The sequence below is a fragment of the Rhinolophus hipposideros genome (assembly GCF_964194185.1).
Source record: "Rhinolophus hipposideros genome assembly, chromosome: 5".
In the NCBI taxonomy this organism is placed as follows: Eukaryota; Metazoa; Chordata; class Mammalia; order Chiroptera; family Rhinolophidae; genus Rhinolophus; species Rhinolophus hipposideros.
Genome location: NC_138051.1, coordinates 93,370,379 through 93,397,867, shown reverse-complemented (window position 1 = coordinate 93,397,867; position 27,489 = coordinate 93,370,379). Strand labels below are relative to the sequence as shown.

The 27,489-nt window shown below is 38.1% G+C and overlaps 1 protein-coding gene across 16 annotated transcripts in view; it reads right to left on the bottom strand.

Moving 5' to 3' along the window:
- UNC79 (unc-79 homolog, NALCN channel complex subunit) overlaps window positions 1-27,489 on the bottom strand; it is a 248,535-nt gene that overhangs the window by 18,690 nt on the left and 202,356 nt on the right. For all 16 annotated transcript variants that reach the window (XM_081050030.1, XM_081050029.1, XM_081050037.1 and 13 more), the window contains 8 exons: window positions 27,098-27,208; window positions 18,648-18,752; window positions 12,267-12,344; window positions 7,555-7,644; window positions 5,345-5,520; window positions 4,184-4,370; window positions 2,526-2,723; window positions 618-695 (listed from right to left, as the gene is read on the bottom strand). In XM_081050030.1, the coding sequence (XP_080906156.1) occupies window positions 618-695; window positions 2,526-2,723; window positions 4,184-4,370; window positions 5,345-5,520; window positions 7,555-7,644; window positions 12,267-12,344; window positions 18,648-18,752; window positions 27,098-27,208 (1,023 nt within the window). The remainder of the gene's footprint in view (window positions 1-617; window positions 696-2,525; window positions 2,724-4,183; window positions 4,371-5,344; window positions 5,521-7,554; window positions 7,645-12,266; window positions 12,345-18,647; window positions 18,753-27,097; window positions 27,209-27,489) is intronic.

The window sequence follows — 27,489 nt, the reverse complement described above, 5'->3', positions numbered from 1 at the left end:
AATTAGTGAGACAAAGAGGTGGAATGATAGGAAGGAAAGGAAAAAGGGGAAATGGAAAGATAAAGTGAGTGAGAAACCAAATTCTCCTTTACTCTTATTTTTTCATCCCACTAATTTGCTTCTGATGTCACTGGAGAGATGACAAATGCTTCAATTACTTTCATATGCTGTATAACGGTTTAGAATAGCAATGTTAGAAACTAAATTCATCTTAGAGAAAAGTACTAGCGACTGAGCTAAACAGACTATTTTCCTTGGTTTTCTGGATATCTTGGTGACAGGTGAGGTAAGGCACCTCCAACCAATTTATATTGCTAAAGGGTCATTTCCAGATCAACATTCCCCAGTAATATTTTAATTACTTGTGTTACATACAACCATGGTCGGACATAATTCATCTAGCTAGAGTTGGTCACAGTGGTGGGGCAATAATAGCAAAAATAAGACGATAACCATTTGGTGAAGTGTTGTTGTATGAGCCTGCAGCCCCGAGCCCCAACTCTGAGTGTTAAAATTAACTCACTTTTATTTTCCTCTTCAGAAGACACATTCAAACTAAATCCACATTTATTTTTAGCAGCAAGAAATGGTCTGTAAAAATCTTAAGATTTTCCTACCTTGACAAAAATTGTTGAATTGCATTCTTGCAATGCCTCCATTAAACTAATCACATGGAGACACACCATTTCTACCATCTGAAACAACAAACGTGAAAATCAGTAACACAGAAACCATGCAAACTGGTCTGCAGCCATTGAGAACCCATGCCCTGTTCCCATTACGTCTCTCTGTACAATGATTATACAGGACGGCAGGAGTGGTGTTTATTTCCCTTCAAAACTTCAACAAGAAATGGAATTTTTAAATCTCCAGAGGTTCTGCAATTGTCAAATCTTCCTCATCGATCTCGGGCTGCCATTGGCATTCAGGTATTGATTTTGCTAATCTGCCCTGTGCTGAGATTCACATCAGATCAGTGGCTTCTGCTTCCTTCATTTCCAACTATGGGACTCTCTGGGCTGAGGTCCTTTTCTCTGTCGCCATCCTTTCTCCACAGTTTCATCATCTGGAATGGCTGTTTAATTTACTGCACCTCTGTCTTTGAGGCTTTGTTCTCCATGGAACAAGGCAGCCACGCTTACAACAGTTCAAAAGTACAGAAGAAATGATATCCCTTCTCAGAAACTCCTTAGGCTGGACTCTAAATATTCCAGGGGGATTTTACCAGATTGGTTTATGTGGTTGGGAAAAAATTTTCAGGATAAAATTAATTTAAATTCATTTATAACATCCTTTATACACAATTCATTTGCAATATTTGATTATCAAGAGAGTTTTGAAGGAGACGTATTAATGGCCTCAAAAAACAAATGACAATAGAAGGAAACTTTGAATCTCTGGCTTAAGGTAGAAGTCTTTGTTTCATTGTCTGTAAAATATCAGAATAGAATGCTTCATCACCAACATCCTATGATCCAATAAATGTAATTATCTCCATTGCAGTCAGAACTGTTTGTGCACCCCAAATTGTCACATAAATGTCCTTTAAATTGAAGTAAAACATCTCTTGCCATACAGAATTGTCTTATAGCATCTGCTTCTCTAAAGAAAAGAAACTGCTTCACTAAAGAAAATACATAATCCCCTTTCCAATTAGACCTAAAAGAAAATATTTCTCAGACTGATAGTCAATCAAAAATCACTTCTGGAATGCCTTTTGTGGACGGTGCAGTGTTGGATTTCTGAGCACGTTGGGCTCATCTCTGTGGTGTCCCCCCAGGTCCCTTGCCCCTCACAGACATGAATTCGACCCATAACCAAGATACTGGCTGCTGCTGTGCCAGCTCAGAAGCCTTCTCCAAAGCAGTACACTGAACCAAAGGCTTCCCTTGTAAATTCCTTCCATGCACCCTCAAACCCTGACCCCACGAGGACTAATCCAAGCTCATTCAATGAAGTGGGCTCATGCTAACCATCCCCAGATATTTTCCGGTAAGGTTTGGAGCAGCCCCTCTTGGTGAACCATCTATATTAAAACAGAACTGGATTTGAAGATGGCAGAGCTTAGTTCCTCCTGGGTAACTCAAAAAGGTGAGGCTTTTTCCAGCCCTGGGTGGAACGAGTACCTTTGGTCGGTTTGCTCTTAAACACCACAAAAGGTGACCTAATTGACTAGGGTTTTTCCAAATTGCCTTGGAATCCAAAAATAATATGACTCTCCCTCCTAACCCTGAATTTATAGCACCCAAGTAGCTCTTAAAAGTAGAAGTTTCATATACATTTCTTTCAACACTAGGCAGAGAAAACAAAGATTATTTTTACTGACTTGACTTGTTTGCTTTACTTTTCATTTGCAATCCTTAATGAGAACAGACCATCCAGTTTATAACGTAAAAACTCATCAATCCATTTATGTAGTATTTCAATGGAGCTCTTGAAGACAGGTAGTGTGAGGACCGTGAGTGGTCCATCGCATACACATGTTGCGATGCCTTCCAAGAGGGAAAGCGGATGTGTGAACTCACCACTTTGTTGTGGGCCATCAACTGGAGGATGCTGGGCGTCACCCTGCTCCAAAACTCTAGTGCCGTCAGGATCGCTGTGAAGCTGAACTCATTCTGACTTTGGATGTTCGTAGCTACGGCACTTTGTTCGCAATACACAGTCCAGAGCTGCGCAAAGATAAACGCATGGAAGAGGGAACACATGTGCAGCACGGAGGTCTGAAGAGAAACAAAAGGAAGAGCTGTTACATTCTAGTGGGTTGTGCTGTTCCCCGCGCCCTCCTGGCATGGCTCTGGCCTTCCCAGGAGCACAGCCCACGCAGAGCGAAGCCACGTGATCCCAGGCCGAAGGCGTTCGCTCCAAGTCACAAACTCGTGATTCATCACCTTAAGACAAGCCGCTCTTCACTCGGTCAGTGGGAGTGTGCTTAGAGAACAAAGCATCTCTTCAAAGAGAAGGCACGGTAGGTTCCAGAATAAATCTACCCACTCCTCTGCCCTTTAAGGAAACGAACATTCCCATCCCTAAACTAGATTAGGAAGAATAATCATTCTACCATTTTTGGGTGTTCCCGCATCTGTAACATGGGGATAATAGTACTCTCCTCAGAGAGTTGTAGTTAGGAGTAAATGAGGTGATACACATGAACACATTGCCCAGCACTTAATAATTATACTACTACTGGTAGTAGTAGCAATAGTAGCAGCAGCAGCAAAGATAGTATTCCTGCCCGTGGAAAGCACTGACGGACTGAGCGCCGGCAATGTCCCAGACTTTTCATAGGTCACCCCCATAATTCACAAACCATCCCCTCATCTGTTGTACAGATAAAAAAACTGGAGCTCAGAGGGGTTAAGTAACTGTTTCAAGGTCACAAAATTAACAAAGTACCATCCTTAGGAATCAAACACAGATCTAAGTTGAAATGTCAGAAACGGACTCCGTAATTCCTCTTGCAAACATTCTTCAGGTCGTGTGGATGGGTGCTGTATTTTATCCCAGAGACAGCTTGTCCTGCCCCAACCCACCGGGACCTCCCAGAAACTGCCTCAGCTCGGGGCAGGGCCCTGGCTCCTCACAGATGGTTAGCATCAATGTGCCTCATTGGCTTGTCCTGGCTCATGACTGATGCCTGCCTTGGGCTTTATTCCCTAAAGCACATCATCTGTCTCTACAATTTAGAACGTTCCTCTGTGTAGGTGATTCTAATGTGTACTTCAATTGAATCCCCGACTGGCCTTCTTATTTTCATTTTGTGTCTTCATATAGCCCCAGAGATTTGAGTTGAAAAGATAATGCATGAAGAATTAGATACAGCATACATTTTCCTCCACTTCACATCTGGTTCTAAAAACTGCTCACAGAATTTTTATTCTATTTCCAGCCTCTTATTTCTCTTCATTATTTTGAAACAGAAATGCCTAGGAAGCTAACTCTTGCTTCCCTCCCTAATTTATCTTCATAAAAGTAAACCAAAAAACAATTTAGGGGGAAGAAAAGATAGTCTGGGAATTGAAACAACTTTAAATAAGGCATTAGCACAAGCTCGCTTTCCTAATATCCACGGGAGGTCCAGTGATAAGATGCATTTTCTTCTCAGGAGAAACATAATTGGCTGATAAGGGTTTCCATTAGCAATTTTGATGCACATGGTCTTAACCTTGCAAAAATCACTTACCTTTGATTGCTCTGGAAATCCAATCAGGATAACAATAAGATGGTCTGCAATATGGGAACCTGCATCCAGAGGTATGGGCAGGCACGGAGAGGAGGCATTTGGACACACTGCATTATGAGTGAGGGACCCGAGAAGCAGCCAGGACAAAAGACGGATGTGGGAGACGCACTCGATGAACTCTTTAGGTCTATTAGAGAAGAAGGTGTTCAAGATGATTTTATGTTCTCTGTTTCATTGGGTGCTCAACAAACGCTTATTGATGGAAGGGATTAAAAGTGTGGTCTTGTAGACAATTACATAACACAAAACACCAAGGTGACAGAGTGCTAAGAAAGTGATGTATCTGTTTTTCTTGTTTCCCACTCTAATCCTGGATCTTAGCTTCTTGAGTCAAGAGCAGCCGTTAGTGACACAGGATTAAATCCCATTCTTATACAAACCTGGCTGCCTTTCTAACTAGCTTCTCTTTCTAAGCTGTTTCCTTTCCTGTCATTAAAAAGTTTGACATCCCCACTTAAGGGGAGGGAATAGTGGAAGAGATAGATATAACACACAGCCATCCATTTTCCTGCTTTCCAATAATTTTCTCCTCCTGCCCTCCTCACCCCCCACTCCAAACCTTTCCTCTAGCCAGGAAAATAACTACGCAAAATAGCAGGCTCGAGCCTGCTCTGAGTTCCCAAATAAACTACCCATGGGCACCTCTCTCTTCTTAGTCTCCCTTGCAGGTGGGATCCTGGGCTCACACCTCCTTGTACTCAATTTCATTTCTGCTATAGATTTTGTTCCAGCTACAATCTAAGCTTGAAGGAAGAAGCTTATGTAAGTGCTCAATAAACACCTATCAATTTATTTAACGAGTCGAAAATAAAACGGTAGTTCTAAACTCCAAGTTTTCATCAACCCTCGCAGGATGTCTGAGGATTTTGTATGAGGGCAAATTTCTTTTATTGGCAGCGTGTCATGAAGGGCTCACATTCAAAAATGCTGCTGGGTCAGCAAGTAAGTATGGGGGTGAGTCTCGATTTCCGTCTTCCCAACCAATCATATTCTCATCCCATAAACCTTCAGTTGTGTTCATTAGCTCTCTCTGAGCCCCCAGGAAGCTCTGGGTGCTTCCTGCCTTATTTACCCTCATCTCTGGAATAATAAGGGTCTTACCCTTGTTGCATTGCAGAAGGGGGATGGTAGAGCCAAGGCAGATAGCGAATCACAGCTTTATTATCTCTGTGGTTGCCCCGAGAGATTTCCATGGCTGCGATCTGAGCCAGCCCAACTTTGAGATGTCCACCGAAGGTATCTTCATGCAGAGGCTGGGAACATGTCTTCATGTGGCTCTACAAAACCAAACAGTGTTTTGTGACTTTGGCAGAGTACCAGGACACATTCCAAGCCACTCTTTAGAAAGATCAGCTTGTCACTTCCACACCTTCTATCACTACTCCCAAACATACAACCCACTGAAACGTCTTCCATGGCTTCCCACCATTCTTAGGATAAAGGAAAAAAGAGATTCCTTAGCATAACCTGCAAAGCCTAGAATGCTCCAGCTCCTGCAGACTTCTGCATCTTACCCTTCCTCCTTACGGTCCCGATTACACTGGTTCCTTTCCATTACTGGCTTTTGCTCTTGCTCTTCTCTGCCTGAAATACTGTTCCTGCCTTTCTTTACCTACTTAACTGCTATTCATTGCTTGGATTTTAGCTCAAGTCTCACTTCCTTTGGGAAGCCTGCTTTCTCTGACCTCCCTGGCGAGATCATACCGTCCTATTAGAAGCTCTCATGCTGCTGTCTCCAGAGCAACTGTGAAAGTCACAATTTTACTTCAGGTTGTATGAAACTTGCATTAACACTGGCGTCCTCTGCCAGAAATGAGGGCAACTGCTCTTATCTGTTTTGGTTCATCATTGCGTCTCTTCTAAATGCTTAGAACAGGGCCTGGTACATTATAGGTGCTCAATACGTAACTGTTGAATTAATTTAGAAAAATGTCTTTGCTCAGTGTGGCTTAGTGAGTGGAAAGAGCACGTCTGAAGTGGGAGTTGAGACCTAGGTTCCAGACACAGTTCTGTCCTAATTCGTCACAGAGACTTAGATAAGCCCCTGGACCTTTCTCGTCTGTTTGCTGATACTATGTAAAATCAGAGGGGTGGGCTATGTCCCCAACCTTTTGATCTTCGTGGGTTCTTCTTGTTTTCCCTGTATTTTGAAAGTGGCTATATAAAACAAGCCAAAAATGTTTAGGTAACAATCCTTTCCTCTTTCTTATATATCAAAGTCATTTTAAGTGTAAGCAACCGGTCAGTAATGAGTAACCAGTGTGTGACCAAACGCTAGGGTAGCCTACCCGGAAATGACTGGGTTTGGATAGTGCGAGAAATCATCAGTTTAAATTCTGACTCTACTTTCCACCTAGCATTTGCATATCTACTGCTGTCCCAAGAAACACTCGGATCATGTAAGCAGAGTTTGGCAACTGAGCTGGGTAGTGAAAGGACCATATTTTTAGCTGATGAACTTCTGGCATGACTAGATCCTGTTTATCAAAAAGGAATCAATCTGGAGGCTCGTGTTGAGATTCTCTTCTGCCCTCTGTCCAGGGCCTTCCTCGGATTTCTCGGACTATCAATCTTTTAGCTCCTCAGTTCGCTCACGGCCGGGAAACTGACTTGCATCAGCAATTCATTCTATCCAGCAAAACCATTAATAAGCTCAACAACTGGGATTTTGCCCATATGCGAATTTTTTTGTTCCATCCCTTGTCTTTAATTATTTTCTTGAAGAAGATAGGTTCAATGCAGACAAAAACCATAAACAGCTTTCTTTTGCATAATGTGTTACAGTTTACAAGTCTCTTCACGTGCACTATTTCACATCAAACCTCGTAACAGTGAGCAAAGGTAGATATTACTACCGTAGACTTGTTCTGCAAAGGACACTGAGACTCTAAGTAGTTAAACGAGGCTCTGTGGCATAGCGAAAGCTAATGGTTTGGGAGCCGCTACAGCCTTAGGTCAACCCTGACTCCACCACTTATTATCAGTGGTGTGACCTTGAGCAAATTACTACACCACCTCGGGCCTCATTTCTACATTGGTAAAATGCAGATAACACCTTCAGTGGGGCATTGTGAAAACTGAATAAATAGCAAAAGTAAACGTATGCACATAGCTGATGCTATGTAAATATCCTTTCCTTTCTCCTTTCCCTCTTTGTGCAGGCGGAACTCAGTTCTGACGCCCCAGATAAAGGGCTCTTTCAATAGCTGCTTCTCCAGGTAACTGTCAATTCCCATCTGGTCTGCTCAGCTCTCTAAAGACGGCTGTGTGTTTCGTTAACCAGAGACGTGGGCAGACGTACGTGCGCTTACCTTCAGTTTGGTCAGCATGTGCATGTCTGCCATGAAGTCCAGCACTTCACCGACGTACTGCCGCATACACTCCATGGCCGCCGTCCCACACTGCAACACAAGACACCGCTGGGTCGCCTGCGCTGAGGCGCGATCTTCATTTCTGCCCTGACGGCCCTGATTGTCTCGCTCTGGTTTCACACTGTTTGCTAATGAGTTGTTTCATTTTCTGGATTTCTGACTCACTCCATTACTCTCAGCATAGTCTGTGATTGTCTGCCCAGAGTTGGGACAAAAACTGATACAAGGTTTGTGGCGGAGAGCAAAGAAACAGGGACGGCCTATGGGAGACAGCATTTACATGCTTTTTCCCATAAGGTGATTTAACTGGTTTTTTGTTTGATTGTTTTTAAACAGGTTGGTACACAAAAATGTAGACGCATACGTCTCAGGCTCTGTGACATGAATCACCCTAAAACTACAGTTTAGGATGTAAAACTACACCCTAAAACACTTTACCACTCTAGGGAGTCTTAGAAACACATAAAAAATAATGTGCCACCAAATTCTACCACCTGCATCTTGACTCTTTTCTCTATTAAAGTATGTAAACAAATATTGTGTTTGCTGAGTCAAAAAAACTTATATTCAAGTCAAGTCACAGCTTAACTTATACATGGTAGGTACACTATTAGAGAGATAAGTGTATTACTGTTGCATTCTTGCTAGGGATACAGAAAGAAATGAAACCGTCATCTTCCCCAGATACTAGCAGTGTGTTTGGGAAGTTTTAAAGGAAAAGAAAGTACACTTGTGTTTCAGGTTATTAAATGGCAGAAGTCTGCTCTCTTGAGGCAATGCAGTGAATTTAGGATTATAAGCAAAGAAAATGAAAAATGAACAGACAGGCTACTACTACATCAAAGCTGTATGAGAGAACCCACCCATCAGGCAGGGTATAATGTGGATCAAAAGCACGCCTTTGAAGCCATCTGAATACTATGCTAAGGCTTTTCTTAGCTTTCTTTAGGAAAATCTGGAACATTATATACTTAACTAGCTCACCCAGTCAGAAATCATTTTCCCATATTCATGTAAATCTGCACAGCACTGAACTATATCACCTTCTATCTCTTCTAGAATGTTACGCCTGTCAGTTCCTCTGACAGGATAACAAACAGTAAAATAAGGTCACTGGCAGCTCTGTCAGAGTGTTTTCCAAGCATTTCATACGTTCTAAGGTTTTCTTCTTTTAATTTAATTCAAGTGAAGGAATTATAAAAGGTTATTGTGTTCCTGCTTTTGGAATATTAATCCTTTAGTGCAAGAAAGGATTTCCCCCCGATTTATTCCATTTTGTCTGACCTTTCACATGTCATGCAAATAGGAGCATATACTCTGTTCTTGCAGTTCTTGAAAGGGATTTGTTTCTTTCACAGGCAATATTTTATACCATTTCAAGTAGGCAAATGTCACAGAAAATAATTACCAGGTGCATTATTCAATACTTGTCTTTAAGTTTAAATTGCAAAAAATGAGAGCAAAGAATTTACTATTACCCAGTTACTTTTGCTCCAGAGACAGCAACTCACCTAATAAAAGCCTCAAAATAAACTTTATAATCCGGATAATCTTACTGAGCCATCTACACTTATAAAACAAAGCATATAATATCCAATATCAACGCCCCACCTTTTCTTTTACTCTGCAAAACGTAAGTATAACTTTAGGTGTTATTTAAAAAAGTCAAGCTCCCCTTGTTTCAGAAAGCCTATATTTATTTTATTTCAATAAGAAAACTTATGGTAAAGGTGTTGAAAATATACTGTAAATTCAAAAACATGAACTGAAATGAATCATAGCCAATTCTTCCTCAAAACTTATGTCTGATTTTTAAAGTTACATTGCTTAGATTATAAAAGTAACGTGTTCAATGTGGAAACTTGGAAAATACAAATTAATAAAAAGAAAAAGAAAAATCACCATAATCCTAATTCCTGTCCTTCAACTGTGAGACAGCCACTGTCCAAGTTCTTTTGAGTGCATGTAACATACACATATACATATCATTTTCATAAGACTGAAAATTATAACCTGCTTTTAAAAATTCTAACCTGCTTTTAAAATAAATCCACTATAAGCATTTTTCCAATTAATTAAATATTCTTTGAAACATTGACTTGGTAACCACATAACAGTCTATCTTAGAGATATACCTTATTTTATTTAAACAGTTGGACATATTTTGTTTTCATATTTTTGCTATTTTAAATGCTGCTTTAATAAATATACTTGTGTATAATTCCTTATGTGCACATTTAATTATTTTCCTGAATATATATTCACAGAAGTAAATTGTCAAACTGTTCTTCAGCATGGTTGTACCATTTTTCACTACCACCAGTTGCTTATAAGGATGCTTGTTTCACTTCATCATCAACAAGTTTATTCATTAAGAAAAACCTGCTGATTTACTAGCTGATTTTAAGTTTTATATTTTTTAATATTCTAATATTTTATATTAATTCACAGCTCACTGATGGCTAGTGAGGGTAAACGGTATATTCTGAATGGCTTATGGGTCATTGGAGGGGGTTCTATATGTGGATCCTACATGTGGATTCTTACAAGTTTTTGCTTTTTGATTGTTATTGAAATGTTTGTCTTTTACTTGTTGATTTTAATAAACGTTTTATATACTAAGGATATTATATTTTAGCTATCACATAGCTAGTAAATACTGAGTGTTAAAGAATTAACCAATAAGGAAACCAGTGAGTGTGCAGCAGAGACTGGCTAGCTACTCACAGAATCATTTCTCTTCTTCCGTAGCATGCAACTAGACCATATTTCCCATCTTCCTTTCCAGTTAGGTGTGGCCATGTGACTGAGTTGTAACCAATGAAATGTGAGTAGAAGAAATATGCATCACATTTAGACCTGTCCCATGACAACCTTCCGCGTACCATAGTCTCTTCTCTTTTCCCAACCACCAGCTGATTCTAGACGACTGCACATGATGGAAGAACATCCCTAAGTGTTCATATGGAAGTCCCCCTCCCTCTACTAATCAAGATATCCATTTAAACTTCACATTAGCAAACAAACTTTCTGTGTGTTGTCACTGAGATATTGGCATTTTATTTCATAGCATCTTACACTACTATTAAGAACTCTTTACTACCAGTCTATCAATTCTACTGCCAGAAATCTATTATAAAGAAATAGTCTAAAATATGGATAAAGATTTAAGCACAAAGGTAGTTATCATCTTGCAGAATGCTGACCATACTAAAATATCAAAAATAATTAATGTTCGTTAATATTGTTTTTACGAGTTAATGTTTACTCAGCACCTACATGTCTGGCACCATGCTAATATACTTGACATGCATTATCTCATTCAATCCTCAACCTAGATATTGGGCCCCGTTATGTCCCCTTTTACAGATAATACAAATCAAAGAATCATACTCATACATTAAATAACTTTCCTGATCACATAGCTAGTAAAGGGCAGACCTCATTCTCTTGTGTGAATCTGCCCCCACACTCTTAACCACTATTCTATGGCACATTCAAATGAGATAATACAATGTAGCCATTAAACCTTAGGGAAAATGCTTACGACATATGAAGCCAAAGTAGCACTTATATTATGGTTTCAACTGTGTTTACACAACTATACATAGAAAAAAATACATTAACATGTTAACAGTAAAATTATCTCTGTGTTGAATGATGTTTCCTCTCTCATAAAATTTCTCCATATCAAAAACTAACTAAATAAATAAATAGTATTTAAAAAAATGTTTAGCATTGTGGGTAAAACTGGAATAATAAATAATAAATAAATGTAAATTATTGAAACCCTTTTGGAAAATAGTATGAGAATACATACCATTCAAACATTCCTACTCTTTGACTAAGAAATTTGTCCCCAGGATATAATTCAAAATAAAGGTAAAGATGTTCTTTGTAGGAATATATATGTACTAGCAAAGAAACTGGACAGTATATAAATTTCCAACCATATGGGAATAAGCTAATTAGGATACTGAATAGATCAAAACAATGAAAAATATTCTAAGACAATAGAGTTCTCATTTTAAGGCAGAGGAATTATAGGTGATCCTTTTCCTTTATTGAAATGCTTTTCTACTGAAAATTTAAATAATTGTTTTCAATTAACAATTAATCTGGAAATCTGAAGTTTCTGAATGTGTTTCAATAAACTTGCTATCAGTAAGCAATTGTGATTTCTCATCTTCAGTCTTGTCAATGAGAATCATAATGTATTTTACCAAATAGTTCACTATTTGATAATAATGGAAATTTTTTAATTTTCAGAGGAAATATTATAAAAGAAAACAAGGTATTACCATACTTATTTCTTCTTGGAAGTCGTTAAATCAAATGGGTTAACGGAAGACAACATAAGAAAATTGATTCTGGAAAAACTGAACTGTAATCAAATCTATTCTGTATGTCTGGTCATTTCTTTCCTTAACTCACTGCTTCAATTTCACTCATGGTTCCTGGAATTAAAAGTTGCCAGGGAATTGGATTAAATTTTCACTAGTGTTCTTTTTTAAAAGATACTAACATGTTTTCAATTTTATAGTGTTTGTTCTATCAAAGTGAACCAGGCAACAGGCCAAAAATACTTTTTTTGCTAAATGAGGAAATGAGAAGAAATATACAATGTAGGCAATTAATTCAATCCGACTTACTCCAGGTACAGAGGCGATCATCTGCTTGCTCAGGATTGTTGACTCAGCTAGTTTGGTTCCAGCATCTGCACAAATAAACTAATAAGAAATTGAAAGGATAATTATTTTGAAGAGCGTTTGGACAGTAATAAGCCGTTTATAATTGTATTAACTTGGCTTAAATTCATTAGTGTTTGCTTTTGTGAAAATCTGCCCTGGATTTATGGTCCTTGCTAATCACGACAGTTCATTCCTCTCAGAAATTCAGAATCACAGTACTGAGATGAACACACAGATTCTCACTTTACCCAGACAGCTAAGTGGCACTGAAATGGTGTATCTGATCGAGGAAGAAAGGAAAGATGTCAGCACTATCAGATTTATTCTGAAGTTATTCTATTTATTCTTTAGCACTCTTGACAGTTTCTGAATGCTCATAGATTTTTTTTCCCCGAACTTCTATCATTATATCATACATTTAGAATGAAAACTGAAAACCAATCAGCCTCAGAGCGAGTATTCTAGCTGTGTTTTCCTCTCCAAGGCCGTTGACAGTCTCTGGTGTCCCTTTCTCCCACTCCTTTCATGCCTCTCCTCTGTGCTGATCATGACCCCAACTCCTGGCCTGTGTCCCCACAGGACTTTTCATACTTCCATTGTAACACTCATGACATTAGATTGTAATGGCCTGTGAGTTTGTTTTTTAACCTGCTACGAGCTCTTGGAGAGCAGATTCAATGCACTTCACCCCGCCCCCAGCAATAGCTTTGTGCCTAACCTCTCAGAAGGGCTCAGCAAGAGTTTGTGAAATGAATCGATTAATCAATTACGACTTGAGGTCACGATGACGATGGGCTTGCCAGATGACAAATTTCTGTTTTTACAGATTTTTACAGGTATTTCCCATGCAATGCAACATCCCACTATTTATTAATGGTTTTAGGGAAAAAGTTGAACATGAAGCCTGTGGAGTTTGCTATGAGCAAGTATTTCCTGGTTCATTTCTCTGTCCTGGCCTCTGCCCAGTGGCCCCAACCACTTTGGGATCCAAAGCTAAGGCTACTAGGTAGAGTTCAGAGGCTCTGAGGGAAGCTCTGACACTCACAGCTCTTCCTTCTAATCCATTCCACTCTCACACTGGAAGAGCACAGAAAAATTAGGTAGGTCAAGACGACGAGATGAATTCAACTAGGCAGTCTCGTCCCTGTCAAACTGGGGAGAATATGGGTTAGGGTCACAGAGAAAATCTCAAGGAGGTGCGACAAAGGAACAGAAACTAGCACACTGCAGGCTAATCAAGGGTCAGAACCAAAGCATTATTAATAAGCAGCAGATTTTGGCTAACAAGGAGGAGCTCTGAGCCAAAGGCCATCAGTACAGATAACTGAGCGGGGGAAGAGGACAGCAAGCAGAGCTGCCTCGAAAGCCACATGGCAGGAGTGGACACACATCTCCATGCTCACATTCTGTCATTTCCATGTGCCTCAAATATAGTTCCAGAAAGACGAAGAATCCATTTGACCATTAACTCTGAATCTAGAAAAGCAAGTGCCAGCTAGTAACATCTGGGGAATACATAAAATTTTCCATTATTTTCTTCAGGAATACTCTCCTAACTTGGGCTTATTTCTAATATAAGGAAAAGTATATAAATCAGGATTTTAAGAAAATTAAAGCCTATCACTTTGGCCAAAACCTGGAATTTAAAAATCTGATAAAGTACACAATGAAAAGAAGGAACACTCCCCACTTTTTGGCACATACAGCACGTTTTCCCCATAAAATGTATTTTCAAAAGCTATCTGAGTCTGCCCTCTAAGACAAACTACTTATAACTAAGTTCCAAAACCTCTGTCAGGACACCAACATTTTCATTAATTATTGTACAACAGAAATGAGAGACCGCACAGCTAGGAGAGGCCAGAGAGGATGACAAAGCTGCATCTGAGGGTGAGGGAAGGGGAACCTGGGGAGTGGGGAGTGGGAAGTGCTCGGAGGTGTGTAAAGCCGTCAGCCCCATAAAGGATGCTTCCACTGTCTGCCTGTGCCCTCGAGGGCAAGAAAAGATTTGTGAAGAAGCAAAACTTCACATCTCTCTCTCTCTCCTTTTGGCAGAAGCCTTTCTCATGTACCATACTCGGCAAAGTAGCATAATATAAGTAGATGGTCAGCCACATAGTGTCAAGAGATGAGGCCGAATTCAAATGTCTGATTTGTAATAACTCTTAGAAGTCACAATTAATCAAAAATCACCCCAAAAGTTATGGAGGTACTGTGGAAAGTCTGGTGTATTGAAGAGTATGAAAGTGCCTAAGTCTCTAAAAACATCTACTATTTATTTTTTTTTATCAAAGCACTTTAATCAATGTCATTTTACGTACCACGTACCACTAAAACCCTAAGAAACCTTTCTGTCTTCATTTTCTACAGCTGCCAACCAAGAACTGAAAAATTCCATTATAATTTTTTAGAATTGCTCAAAATATAAAGATATAAATAAAGCCAGAGAAGGAAAGGATGACTGCTGTAGAAGGAAGAATTCTATACTTTCAGATAGAAATATGCCACTTGAAACACGCACTACCTCATGAATACAAAAGAAACACAATATCCATTATGTGTCATCATAATTTATTATCAAAATGAAACTCCAAATAGCACCTCCACCTCTCATCCCAGAAAGTGATCAGATTATTACTAACTCAGCTAATATTAATAACCCCACATTAATAGTAATTGTGCATTAAAAGCAATAGCAGTACCCCTGGCATTTCTTTGTCCTCCAGCCCACAACTAACCTATCTTTAAAAGAAAACCTTTCACCCACACGATCTCTCACACTTGAATATGCAGGTATATCCCACACAGTGGGAGTATCACATGTAAATTAGCAGAATGTCTACTCTTGACACATAATAGGAACTGAGAAATTTTTTGTGATTTGAGCTTACATAGCCTTTATGGGGGCTTTGAATGAATTATCACTCTATTATGAAAAATCTGCTTTAATCCATCTTGAGAACACTTAAAATAACCTCCTACCTGTAAAGTATCTAGGGCAGACCAGCAAAAGGGAAAATGTTACAAATGAAAGCAAAACTGTCAGTAGTTCTGAATTAAAACAGGATAAGGCCTCTGTCCAAAGGGCAGAAAAATCACGCCCTGATGGTTGACAATTTAGATTCTGAAGAATACATAATTTTTTTTCTATTTGGCAAATTTTTCCTGTCTCCATGCTTCTTTTTTCATTAAAAAGAAAAAGAGAAAGAAAAACAGCCACACACTTGAACATTTAAGGCCACCTGACTTTATATTTGTATGTAAGAACAGAAGGAGGAGTCAGGGCTGGACACTCACTATAGCTGGCTGGAAGATTTCCCATGATGCCCGGTGTCTAGGAAGAATTTCTAGGTTTTGAAAAGCAGGTTGGTACTGTCACTGCTTTAAAATGTTCAGTGCTTAAATGATCTCACATTCTTTGGGCAAGTGTTCCATTGTTCTTTAGGGGGGCTCTCTTACTGACAGTATTTGGTAAACAACAAAGGCTATGTAAGACAAGACTATAAACAGCTCCATCTCTATGAACTCATCTGTCTACTAAGTTACAAATTCAAGAAGTAGTGGGGGATATACCCTCGTGGCCCCGTGGGGTGAAAGAATGAAGGGTAAATCCAAGGTTTGTACAACTGACTCTCTTCTCACTAGTGGGATGTGTCATTTATGATGGATCACCAGGGGAGTTTCCCTTCCAATCGTTGCTTTCTTTTCGGTTTCCAAGCTGCATTTTCAGTTAAACAAAGCCTCCCTGACTGCCTTCAGATGATAGTCGCTGATGTTTATGAAGGAAATCTCTGTCTGCCCCAGATACATATCTGTCCATACAGCGAGCTCATCCTCCTGGAGCCAGGAACTGAAGCGTCCCATCAGTAAAGGGGAGGGAGAGCTCTTCTCTGACTCCGGGCTAGATTCTCTGACCAAAGAGAAGCTACCAGAGAGCAGGGGATCAGCTCTGCTGTCTTCCAGAGAATACCTGGAGAACCCAGGCAGTCAAGGGCAAGAGAAAACGGAACTGGAAAACAGAAAGACGCACTATTCTTGAACAGAGAGACAAAAGCTACTTCTCCCTCTTCTCATGAATGGCCCCACAGAGGTCTTCTCTCCATAATTTAGCCAGGAAGCACAGGGCAGATACTGGAACTACTTCTGTTTTATTTCAGTAGGCCTCAACTTGTGTTTCTCTCAGTAATAAAAATGGTTTATTCTAAGAGTTTATAGAAAGATATATGACTTCAAAATGGCATTAATGCTTAACATTTTTTGTTGGAGAAGACTGAGACGTTATTTATAAAGTTGTCCCTTGTGGACATAATCTCAAAACATCCCCAAAGTACCTCTTCAACCTAAATAATTTTATAACTTGATTGTTTTTAATTTAACTTAATGAATCAATGACAAATACATATTTGTTTCAAAGAGATAAAAATAGCATTCCCTTTGAAATGGTAAATGAGAATCCAAAAAAGCACATTCGGAAGAATCCAATTTTTTGCCTTCTTTCTTCCTAAAATGTACTTGTTTTTGTTATTTATTCACCTAGTTGTGATGCAATAATCACTGTTTTCATGGTTTCCTTAAGCATGGGGTAATTTAAACTGTCAGAGTTCTTTTGCTGTCTTGTGACAAGTGCTTATTATGCTTGGCTAATGCACTTCATAGAAAACCAGCCCCCAGCTGTAGTCACAACACGAGGGGCTAGATCCCAAAATCAGCCATGCAAGTCTGCTTTGCTCAAGACTGGTAGCAATGAAGGAAATGCTCTCTGATGCCCGCAGGAAAGCATGTTCAGGGCCTGAAAACCTAGGCCATTTTGAGGTGGCAGCTCGCCAACCAAAACGCTATCAGAAGCAAATGACTACTACATTCTGTCCACCTGCTAGCCGTAAATCCCTTGTGGGCGATTTCCCTAAGGTCAGTTCACCTGACCTCTCCTCCAAACCAGCGCTGATCCCACTAATCGCTGTGGTCACTCATGTCACAGTTACTTGTACTCAAAAGCAGTATTGCTGCTGATGTGTGAGTAGGAAGAGTAGCCGACGGCAATCCACTGGAAGAGATGCAAAATCTGCATCTCCTCAGGAACGCAGGTGTTTTCTGGCTGTGATTTCACCTGTCTTCCTTCCTCTTGGGCTGACTACCATCTTGGTACAATGGGAGCCATGTCATTCTGACTACATTACGCCCAACACCCACTGCTGTTCTTTTCCAGCAATCACTGCTTTCCAACAGCTTCAGTCTGTCTCGGAAAGCTCTTCAAAGACAACTGAAGACCGTTCTTCATTGAAGGTACACCAATTTTTTATTAAACCTCAAGGCTTTGAGAAAAACTCATTTCTGGTCCTAAGGATTAGTGGTATATGGTGGGGAAGGAAAGGGACAAGGTAGTGGATATTAAACGGTAAATGACAAGTGTCATTCCTCCTCTTCTCCTGGGTAAACACCTCAACTTCTGTGCAGCCTCCGAGGTCCATCCACGTGGTCCCTTGTCCACACGGCTTCCTTACTCAGTAAACATTTCTGCGATTGTACCCAATACACTATGGTGGAAATTTTTGTTTACATGTCCATTTCATCTACCAGATAGTAAACTCCTGGAAGGAAGGGGCCATGGCTTATTCATCTCTGTGTCCCCAGCACCTGGGCCAGATCAGGGCACATAATGGCTTAATGAGCCTTCTTCCACCTCCCAGGCTAAGTTGGCCACTCCCTCCTCCATAGCACTTTACATTCTATGTAGGCCTTTAATAATATGATCAGCACATTATCAGGATAGGACCTATTCCTTTTACATCTCTATATCCCCAGAACCTAGCTAAAACTAGGTGGTTCGTAAATATATATTGTGGGAAATACTGCTGAATAGTCAAATGTGGCCAGATGATGGGAGACCTCAGTAGCTCAGGCACGACAAGGTCACTGTAGATTTTCAGTATAGAGAGTGAGCTGATAAAAAGCAGAGTTTTAGCAAAATTCCTCTGGGAAGCCACATGCCAGAAGACTGGATTGGTGTGGAGGGAGATGAAGGCAATGCAAAAAGCTAAGAGCTGCTATGGGAAACTCGGCAAGTGATGGAAAGAGCCTGTGTAGGCTGTGGTCCACAATGAGCAGGCCCTGTGGTCAGATGCTGGGTGATTTGGGGCAAGTCACAGAAGCCCCCTGAGACAGAACCATCACCTCACGTGGCTGTAAGGATTAAGTGAGGGGAATATGTAAAGTACCCACCATATTGCCTGGCACATAACAGGTGCAGAAATATTTGATTTATGCATATGCCCCACACCTTCCTTAATTTTTCAAAACACACATGGATCTCATGAGAGTATTACAAACGAAGCATAAACCTACCTGGACAAGCAGAAGGAGGTTTGTATCTGGTAATGGAGATTTCAGCTTCAGGGCCTGCAGAAGTTCTAGAACAACACTACGAGACAAGTACAATTTATCCCGCTCCTAAATAAAACAAAATAGACTTTCTATTAGCAACTTCTAATAGTTCAGTTAGAATGTCAAAAGAGCTTCCAAAAGAGTCACAGATCAGAATTTTTAAAAAAGTATTTAAAAATGCATAGTGAACTGCTGTTGAGAAATCAAATTAAAACAAAAAACAAAAATTCATTTTTGTGTGTAATGAGTTTACTATAGCAGTGAGAACACACACTTTGATGGATAAGAAAAAATGGGCTATCTCTTAAATACTGAAACCATGGGATTCTTCACAGGAAATGACAGGTTCCCAGAACTGCAGAAATTACACAAGTGTAAAATTATCTATCTGTTTCAATAGAAAATGACTTAGAGAGAAACAGGTACAACTGCTTAAAGGATTTCATAGCCTCTCTAAGGAAATTACATTTTAACTGGACTATTTTAAACATATAGAAAAATAGAGAGATGAGCATATGATGTACTACTACCCATCTTTGCCAAATCATAACATTTTGATTTAACGTTTTTTAAATAATAAATCAAACATCACAGAAACAGTTGAGGCTACCTATATAGTGCTCTCTTTTCTTTCTCTCTTCCTCGAAGTAGCCACTATATTGAATGATGTATGTTTTTACAATTGTACTACATATATATTCTATATGTACATATAATGCATAATGTATTTGCATGTTTTTTAACTTCCTATAATGGTACGATACCGTGCATATCTTTCTGCAATTTTTCACTACATTGTATTTTTGAAATTACTCTCTATTGACAAACGTAGTCTAGTTCTCTCAACTAAACAACTTAATATTTTATTGTATGAACAAAACAACATTCATCAATCTGTTCTCCTACTATTAATGGAATGCTTGATTGTTTTCAATTTTGTAAGCTTTTTTATTGTCAACTATAACACACATGAAGAAAAGTACATAAAACATAATTGTATGGATAAATGGATTAGTATAGATTGAACTTTCATGGAATCAGTGCCCAGACAGAACAACATCGTAAGCATTTTAGAAGCCCCGTGTGTCCTTTCTTGATCATAATCAAGTACCTGAAGACACTGTGGGTCTGTATCCACTATCTTTTCTTTCTACTCATTCTCGCTCATGCTATCTTGCCTCCTTCTTTGTCTGATTATCTGTGCGCACTAGATGCTTTATTTAAAAATTATTTGTAGAAATAATTCGAGGCCTGAAGTGTTATCTTTCTCCAAAGAGTTTTCTGTTTGTTTTTGCCAGGTTCCTGGGAGCACTAGTGGTCCAGGGCAGGGTTACCTTAATCAACATACGAGCCTTGTACTCTCTTATCTTGAGCCATCAAAGAACTTGACATTGAACTGCATCCATGTGAGGGCAAGTTTACTTCTGGGTTATCTTTACTTTGTGGTTCTGACCAAAAGTATGCATGGGGGGGGGAGGGCGGTGCGTATCAGACAGTCCCCACTCTTGGTAGATGCTGTATTCTGACTTTTGTCCCTCTATCCTGAATCTTCCAGAATCACAGCTCAGCCATTCAGTCACACCCACCAGACAGACAAAAACCCCCAGGGCAAAAATAGCCTTCAGTACTAGGCTGCCATCACTGCATTTCTGTGCTTTCCCAGATATTAGCCTGGAAACTCTTCTATATCTGGTTAACATTTTGTGCTTTTAAAAAGTTTTCAGAAAGTATTTTGTTCATTTTTTTTTAACTTTTTAAGTTAAATGGGAGCATGGGTTCAAATTATCTAGCCCATCATTATCCAGAAAGAAAGTCTAGGATTTTTATTGGTATTATACTAAATGTATAGATTATTCTGTGAGAATTAACTTTCTTTATTACTGGGTCCTCATCCATGAACGTGAGATCTGTCTCCATCTATTTAATGTAGTTTAATAAAATTTTCTGGTTGTCTCCAAAAGGCTCTTGCACATTTTTGTTAGATTTATTTTTTTGTTACCACAATAAATGACATTTTGGAAGCACATTTTATAATCATTTGTAGCTGAATATTAAGGTAGATGATTTCTGGGTATTCATTTGTGTCTAGTATCCTTGCTGAACTCTCTTATAAAAATTATAAAAAGGTGTCTATAGATAAATTCTCTTTGGTTCATTTATAATCACATCATCTATGAAGAGTAAGAATTTTATTTTTCCTTTCTAATCTTTATACCGTTTCCCCTGAAAATAAGACCTACCCGGACCATCAGCTCTAATGCATCTTTTGGAGCAAAAATTAATATAAGAACTGGTCTTATATTATATAAGACCTGGTATTATATTATGTTATGTTATGTATGTTATGCTTTGCTATGCTATGCTATGCTATACCTGGTCTTATATTATAGTAAAATAAGACCAGGTCTTATATTGATTTTTGCTCCAAAAGACGTATTAGAGCTGATTGTCCAGTTAGGTCTTATTTTGGGGAAACACAGTACGTTTGGTTTCTTCTTCCTGTCTTACTGAACTTAGTAGGACCTCCAGGACCATAATGAATAGAAGCAGTGATAATGGGCATTGTTGTCTTATTTATGATTTTAAGGAACTACTGTTAGCATTTCACCATTAAGTATAATGTTCTCTAGAAGTTTCTGGTAGACACCCTTTGTCAAGTTAAGGAAGTTCCCTCTATTCCTAGTTTGACAAGAATTATGATAAATTGATGTTGAATTATATAGAATGCTTCTTTTGTATCTGCTGAGATAATAATAAAAGTTTTTCTCCTTTAATATGGTAAGATGGTGACATAAATAGATGTTCTAATATCTAAACCATTCTTATATTTTGAGAAAATCCTCACTGGGTCATGAAGCTTTAGTTTTAATATATTAATTTGCTATTATTCATTCAGAATTTTTGCATCTTTGAAGTATAATTGGCTTATCATTTTCCATGACCCCATTGCCCTTGTCTGGTTGGTATCAAGAGTCTACTGGCCTCATGGAATGTGTTGGGAAGTGTTCCCTTTTTTCTATTCTCTATATTAATTTGCATAACATAGAGATCACTCTGTTCCTTAAATGTGTAATAGAAGTTGTATTTAAAACTGGAGTAGTTTTTAACTACTGATTCCATTTTTAACATTTAAATCTAGTCCTCTTTTTTTCTGGTTGTTATATACTACATTTTTATAGAAAACTGTCCCTATTGTCCAAGATTTCAAATTTACTGGCATAAAGTTGTTCATTTTTAAATCTCTGAGATGTCTACAGTTAAGTTCCCTCTTTCATTGCTGATTATCTGTGCCTCTTCTCTGCTTCTCTTGATCAGTCTTGTCACTTTTGTCTATTTTATTAGTCTAACCAAACAGCCCTCTTTTGGTTGTATAGATACTGTATTGAATCTATGTTTTCAATTTCATTAATTTCTGCTCTTATTTTTATTATTTTCTTCCCTTAAATTTTCTTATGGTTACTCTGTTATTCTTATTTTAACTTAAGTTGACTTCTTTAGCTCATTTAGTTTTTCTTCTTTTCCAATAGAAGTATTTAAGACTATAAAATTTCTTCTAAATATCTCTGTGGCTATATATTCTCAAATTTTGAAACGCAGTATGTTCATCATTGTGTAATTCTGACTTTTTTTCTCAATTCTCTTATTTCTCTTTTGATCCATGAATTATTTAAACCTGTTTCTAATTTCCAAGTATAGCAAGTCCCAGGCCCCCGTTAACTTTACATGCAATATCTTTACATCAATTAGAAAAAGAACACACCCACACAATACAAACACACATGCATATTAACATATGATTGCAAACCTGAAAACCTATATGTGTTTTCAGAGCCCATATGCATATGTGTGCATATGCACTCTCATCCACTCACACACACCCTCAATGTCACACTGGCACACACTCTGTTACACCCTTCTCCTGAAGATAAAGTGATTGTGTCAGGGTTGGAATCTGGCAGGGGGGATAGGACTTAGACATCTGAGAATAGGGGGTAGTCAAAGACTCCTGGAGGGGTAAGAGGGACAGGGGAGAGGCATGTACACTTGTGTACAGTGGTGAGTGCATGGGTACTATTCTCTGTGTATGCAGGGGCCTGTGCGCTGGTGGGGTTTTATGTAGGGGGTGCTTCTCCCAGCTGCTCTAGGACTTAACCAGGAGGCCCCAAATCTCTACATCTGCCTCAGTACTCACAAAAAATTTAATGTGTCTAAGACGTGAGTGGAGTCCCCTTAGATGTGGAGTCCTTTTTTAGGCTGCTCTTGAATACCTATATGCAGTTATTGTTTTGTTATTGAATAACAATTTAATTGCACTCTGATTAGAGAACTTCGTCTCTGAAACTGATTCCCTAGTATGTGTTAAGACTTTATTTGTGGCCTATTACCTGTTCTATCTTTTAAAAAGCTCCACATATGTTTTGTAATTCAATATGTGCTCAACTTGGTAGATTCAAGATTCTTTGCATGTCCACCAGATTCAATTTGCTCGTTCTATTGTTCAAATCTAGTAGTCTTAAGCATTTTTTATCTGATCTATCTATTGCTGAAACAGATGTGTTAAAAATCTCCCACTATGATTGTGAATTTTTCAATTTTTCTTTGTAATCCTATTCACTTTTATTTTATATATTGAGGCAACATTATAAGATGCGCAGTTTTAGAATTGTTGCATTTTCTTAGTGAATCGTTCCTTTTATCAATATATAGCAACTTTCTTTATAATAATACCTTTCTACTTAAACACCATTTACTGGATTCAGCTTTTTATTAATATTTGCCTGGTATATCTTTTTTCACCCTTTTTCTTTCCAACTTTCTCAGTGTCTTTAGATGTGTTTTAGATGTGTCTCATAAATAACATGTAGCTGGATTTTTAAAATCAAATCTGCAAAGCACTAGTGAGTTTAGTATACTTACATGAATTGTGATTACTGAAACATTTGGAATTTATTTCCATCATCTTACACATGCTTATTCCATCTTGTTCTATTATTCTCTTTTCTCTTGATTGAATTTTTATCCCTGCTTATTTTTCTACTTGTTTGGAACTTATACATTTCATTTCTGGCCTTTGAAGTTTTTACACGAAAAACATTTACATGTATTCTTAGGAGCTTAAAGTTACTCATTACCTCTGCCTTTCTTTAGAACAACATATAGAATGCTTTAACTCATATTCCCAACAGTACATACCCCTTTTATCTTATAGGTTATTGTTACCTAATATTTTAGTGCCATCTTATTTGTATATCCATCTGATGAGTCATTATTACTACCGCTCGATACTGTCAATGATCTCTTAGAGTTCTACACTTTACGAACTCCTTTGAGCATCATTCCTTCATACATTTCACTCCTTCCTTCCTGGTTCAATTTTGTTCTTATTGTAATACATCCTTTAGTACGTGTTTCAGTGAAAAATCTATTAGGAAATTTCTTATTTTCCTAATAGTTTACTTATTTAGCCTTTACTCTTAAATAATAGCTTAGCTGATAGAGAATTCCAGTTAGACAGTTATTTTGTCTCATGATTTTAAAGACATTTTTCCATTCTCTTCTGGCTTCCATTACACTGTTGAGAAGTTTGTTGTCATTCTATCTGTAGAGTGTCTTTTCTCTTGGTTGTTCTTAAAATATTTTGTTTGTCTTCTTTGTTCTGTCAAGGTGTACCTACTTATGTGTAATACGACATAAGCATGTAAAACTTTAGTTTATTTGTCATAATTTTAGTGCTTATTGTGCCTCCTGAACCACAGCATTAATGATTTTCATAAATTTTAGAATAAAAGCCTTTTTTTTTCGCTCTAAAATATTTATTAGATACATATTAGATCTTCTCTTTATAGTCTTCATCTCTTTCTCTCTCTTTGCTTCATGCTATGTAATTTATTCAGATTTTTCCATTTCGCCAATTCCCTATTTGGCTATGTCGAATTTGCTGTTTAACCTGTCAATCAAGTTTTTTTTATATCAGTGACTATTTCATTTCTAGAATTTCTACTTTGTTCAAATCTATCTGGATTTTTTTTTAAGTAACGATCTCTTTTTGTGTTTTTAATTCATCTTTTATATGCTTATCATTTAAAGTATGTTTTTATAGTCTCTATCACATAGTTCTAATATTGGAAGTCGTTAGGGGGAATAATCTTGCTGTTTCTTGACTCTGCTAATCTAGCTCATGGTGGATTATCTCTTCATATGTTTCGTAATTTTAGATTGTGAGCTCATGTTCATCAGCATTTTAATTATGGGAATCCTGGTGGGCCTAGGTTGAAAGCATATCCTTTCAGAGTGGTTTGAGAGTTGATTTTGAGGTTGCTTCTGCTAGACACTGCAATGCTATTATGTGCTCAACACCAATGTTAATTGACTTTTCAGTTTGGGGGTTCAGAGCATGCCAGTATTACAAATTCAAATTCTAAATACGTTCAAAGATAGGCTCATGATTACTAATGCTCAAGCAAGACTATAAATCTGTCTCTCAGTTTCCAGCCTCAGACAGATCCCATTCTTTATCACTGCCACAGAAGATTATATTCTTTCCAAATCACCCAATGGTGATTTTTACCAAATGGATAGCCTTTCAAGGGTTCTGACTTTCTGCTGGGGATGACTCAGCTCCAACTCCCAGCCTAAAATAGCCCAAAGAGCTCATCTCCTTTCTCCTCTGGTCTTTAAAATTCAAGCCACTAAATTACCAAGATAAGCAATTCCCTCATCCTAAGCCTTCTGCAATATCAATTTATATGCTTACCACTCTGGTTTTCAATTTTATCTTCATTTTTGTCTCTTTTGTTCTTATAAAATTAGCTATATATTTAAAGTCATGTTTATTACATTTCATCCAGCATATCTAGTGTTTCAAGTGGTACAGTTTTCAGGTTATCTAGACTTCCGGATTGGCAGAAAGAGAAGTCTCCAAAATCCTTACCTTTCCATGCCTTTCTTTTGACTAAATAGGGAGAAGGTTCACTTAGATATTGTTATTTAATTATTTTTTATAGTTTCTCATTATCTATAAAGAAGATGCCAACACCCTAGATTGAAGCTTTCTATAAGTAACAGTCATTTCAAGTTGAAGAAATGAGGAAGGGTAGATGACAACAGGAAGGATAGATGACAAGGTAGAAGTGGGAGGCCAATAAAATTATGAGGGGATATAATGTATAATGAGTATTCAAAACCAAGAATATCTTGAATTCAAATAGGTGCAAGACCTCTTGTAATTGTTACCTATAATGCACAACATAGAAAATATAAACTCATTATGGGCCTTTCTCTAACAAAACGCATTAATCTAAATTAAAAAAACACAAAGAAAATGACTTCTAAAACTAGAACATCTTTTCAATTTATTTGGTACTGTGTCTTACAGATCCATTTGTTAAATGAAAAAAAGGAGCGAGGTTATTTTTCAGGGAGGATTTTGGAAAAAATATATGTATATATATGCGGATTACTTTGGAAGTTAGAAAACATCGTTCCAGGCAGAGTAATCGTTTATAATCAGAGGGACTAAAGAGAAGATTATCATGGAACACTGAACATGGCAGAATGGGCACAAGATGGAAAGAAAGGAGAGAAGAGTGTTTTTAATAGAACAAAATCCTTGATATGAAATTAGATTTTTATGAGGAAAACAAAGGCTTTATAGAAGTGGGCAACATGAATGCAGGACTATTCTGAAGGTTCAAGAGAGAACCACAGAAACAGAGACCCCATTGAAAATGAACTTGGAAAACTTGGGAATGGGAACAGTTACGTTTGTACATTGTTCTTAAGGACAGAAACGCTCTCAATTTGCCCTGCCTCCTGCTTTTCCATTAGGACAGTGTCTACCAGCACGAACAAGGCTGCTGCTATATGCTCTAGGCAAGCAGTACTTTTCCACTTCTCTGGTGGGGCAGGGGATAAAAAGATAATGCAATAGAGAGAAACCATTATTAAGGCAAGATGACAAAAGACGAGATTACAATCTCAGAGGCCAAGAACGCAGAACTGGGAAGACAGACAAATAATGAGAATTAAGGAGCTCTCCACGGGCTTTTACAAATGACAAGCCGATATTTTTCCACTTTGGGCATAAAAATAAGATGTAGTGATGGCCTGCCCACTAATCATGGGATGGTGAACTTGAAAAGGACTTTAAGAGGTCATTTGACCATTATCTCATTTCATTCCAAATACCTCTTCTCTTCTAAACCATATGACCCTCAATTCTCCAAATTTGCATATTTAAGATATGTATGTGTAAAGTGTTTTCTTTCAATGATTATTTATTAGACCTCAATAGAATTATTCATTTTTAATGATATTGAAGCTATTAACGTAACAGGGATTTGACATTGATTAGAAAGAATACGTTTCTGCCAGTTTTCAGTTTCCCAGAACACACACATATGCACCCTTACCTTAGTGAAAGCTCGGTAACATAAGCCACACACCTCCACCAGGTAGGCCAAAGTGAAGACAGCATTCTGAATTACAAAGCTGAGCAGTTTTGAAAATGGTTCCAACAAACTCTGCAATGAGATTGGGGCCAAACAAAATCAACTGCTATTATTTTCATTAAAAAAGCATTAAAGTCTTATGATACTTTAACTAATGGGACCACTCTTTTTTTTATTTCAAATCTGTTGCCAGGTAGCTACTGCAGCAACCCTGTTGGTATAAAGGACAGACCTGCACTTTCAATCAATGGCTCAAAGAGCATGATTTAATCATTTTATTGCTCAAAAAAATAAAATCCATTTTTCCAGATGGCATCATGTATAAAGCTACCTAACTCCAATCCTCTTTTCGC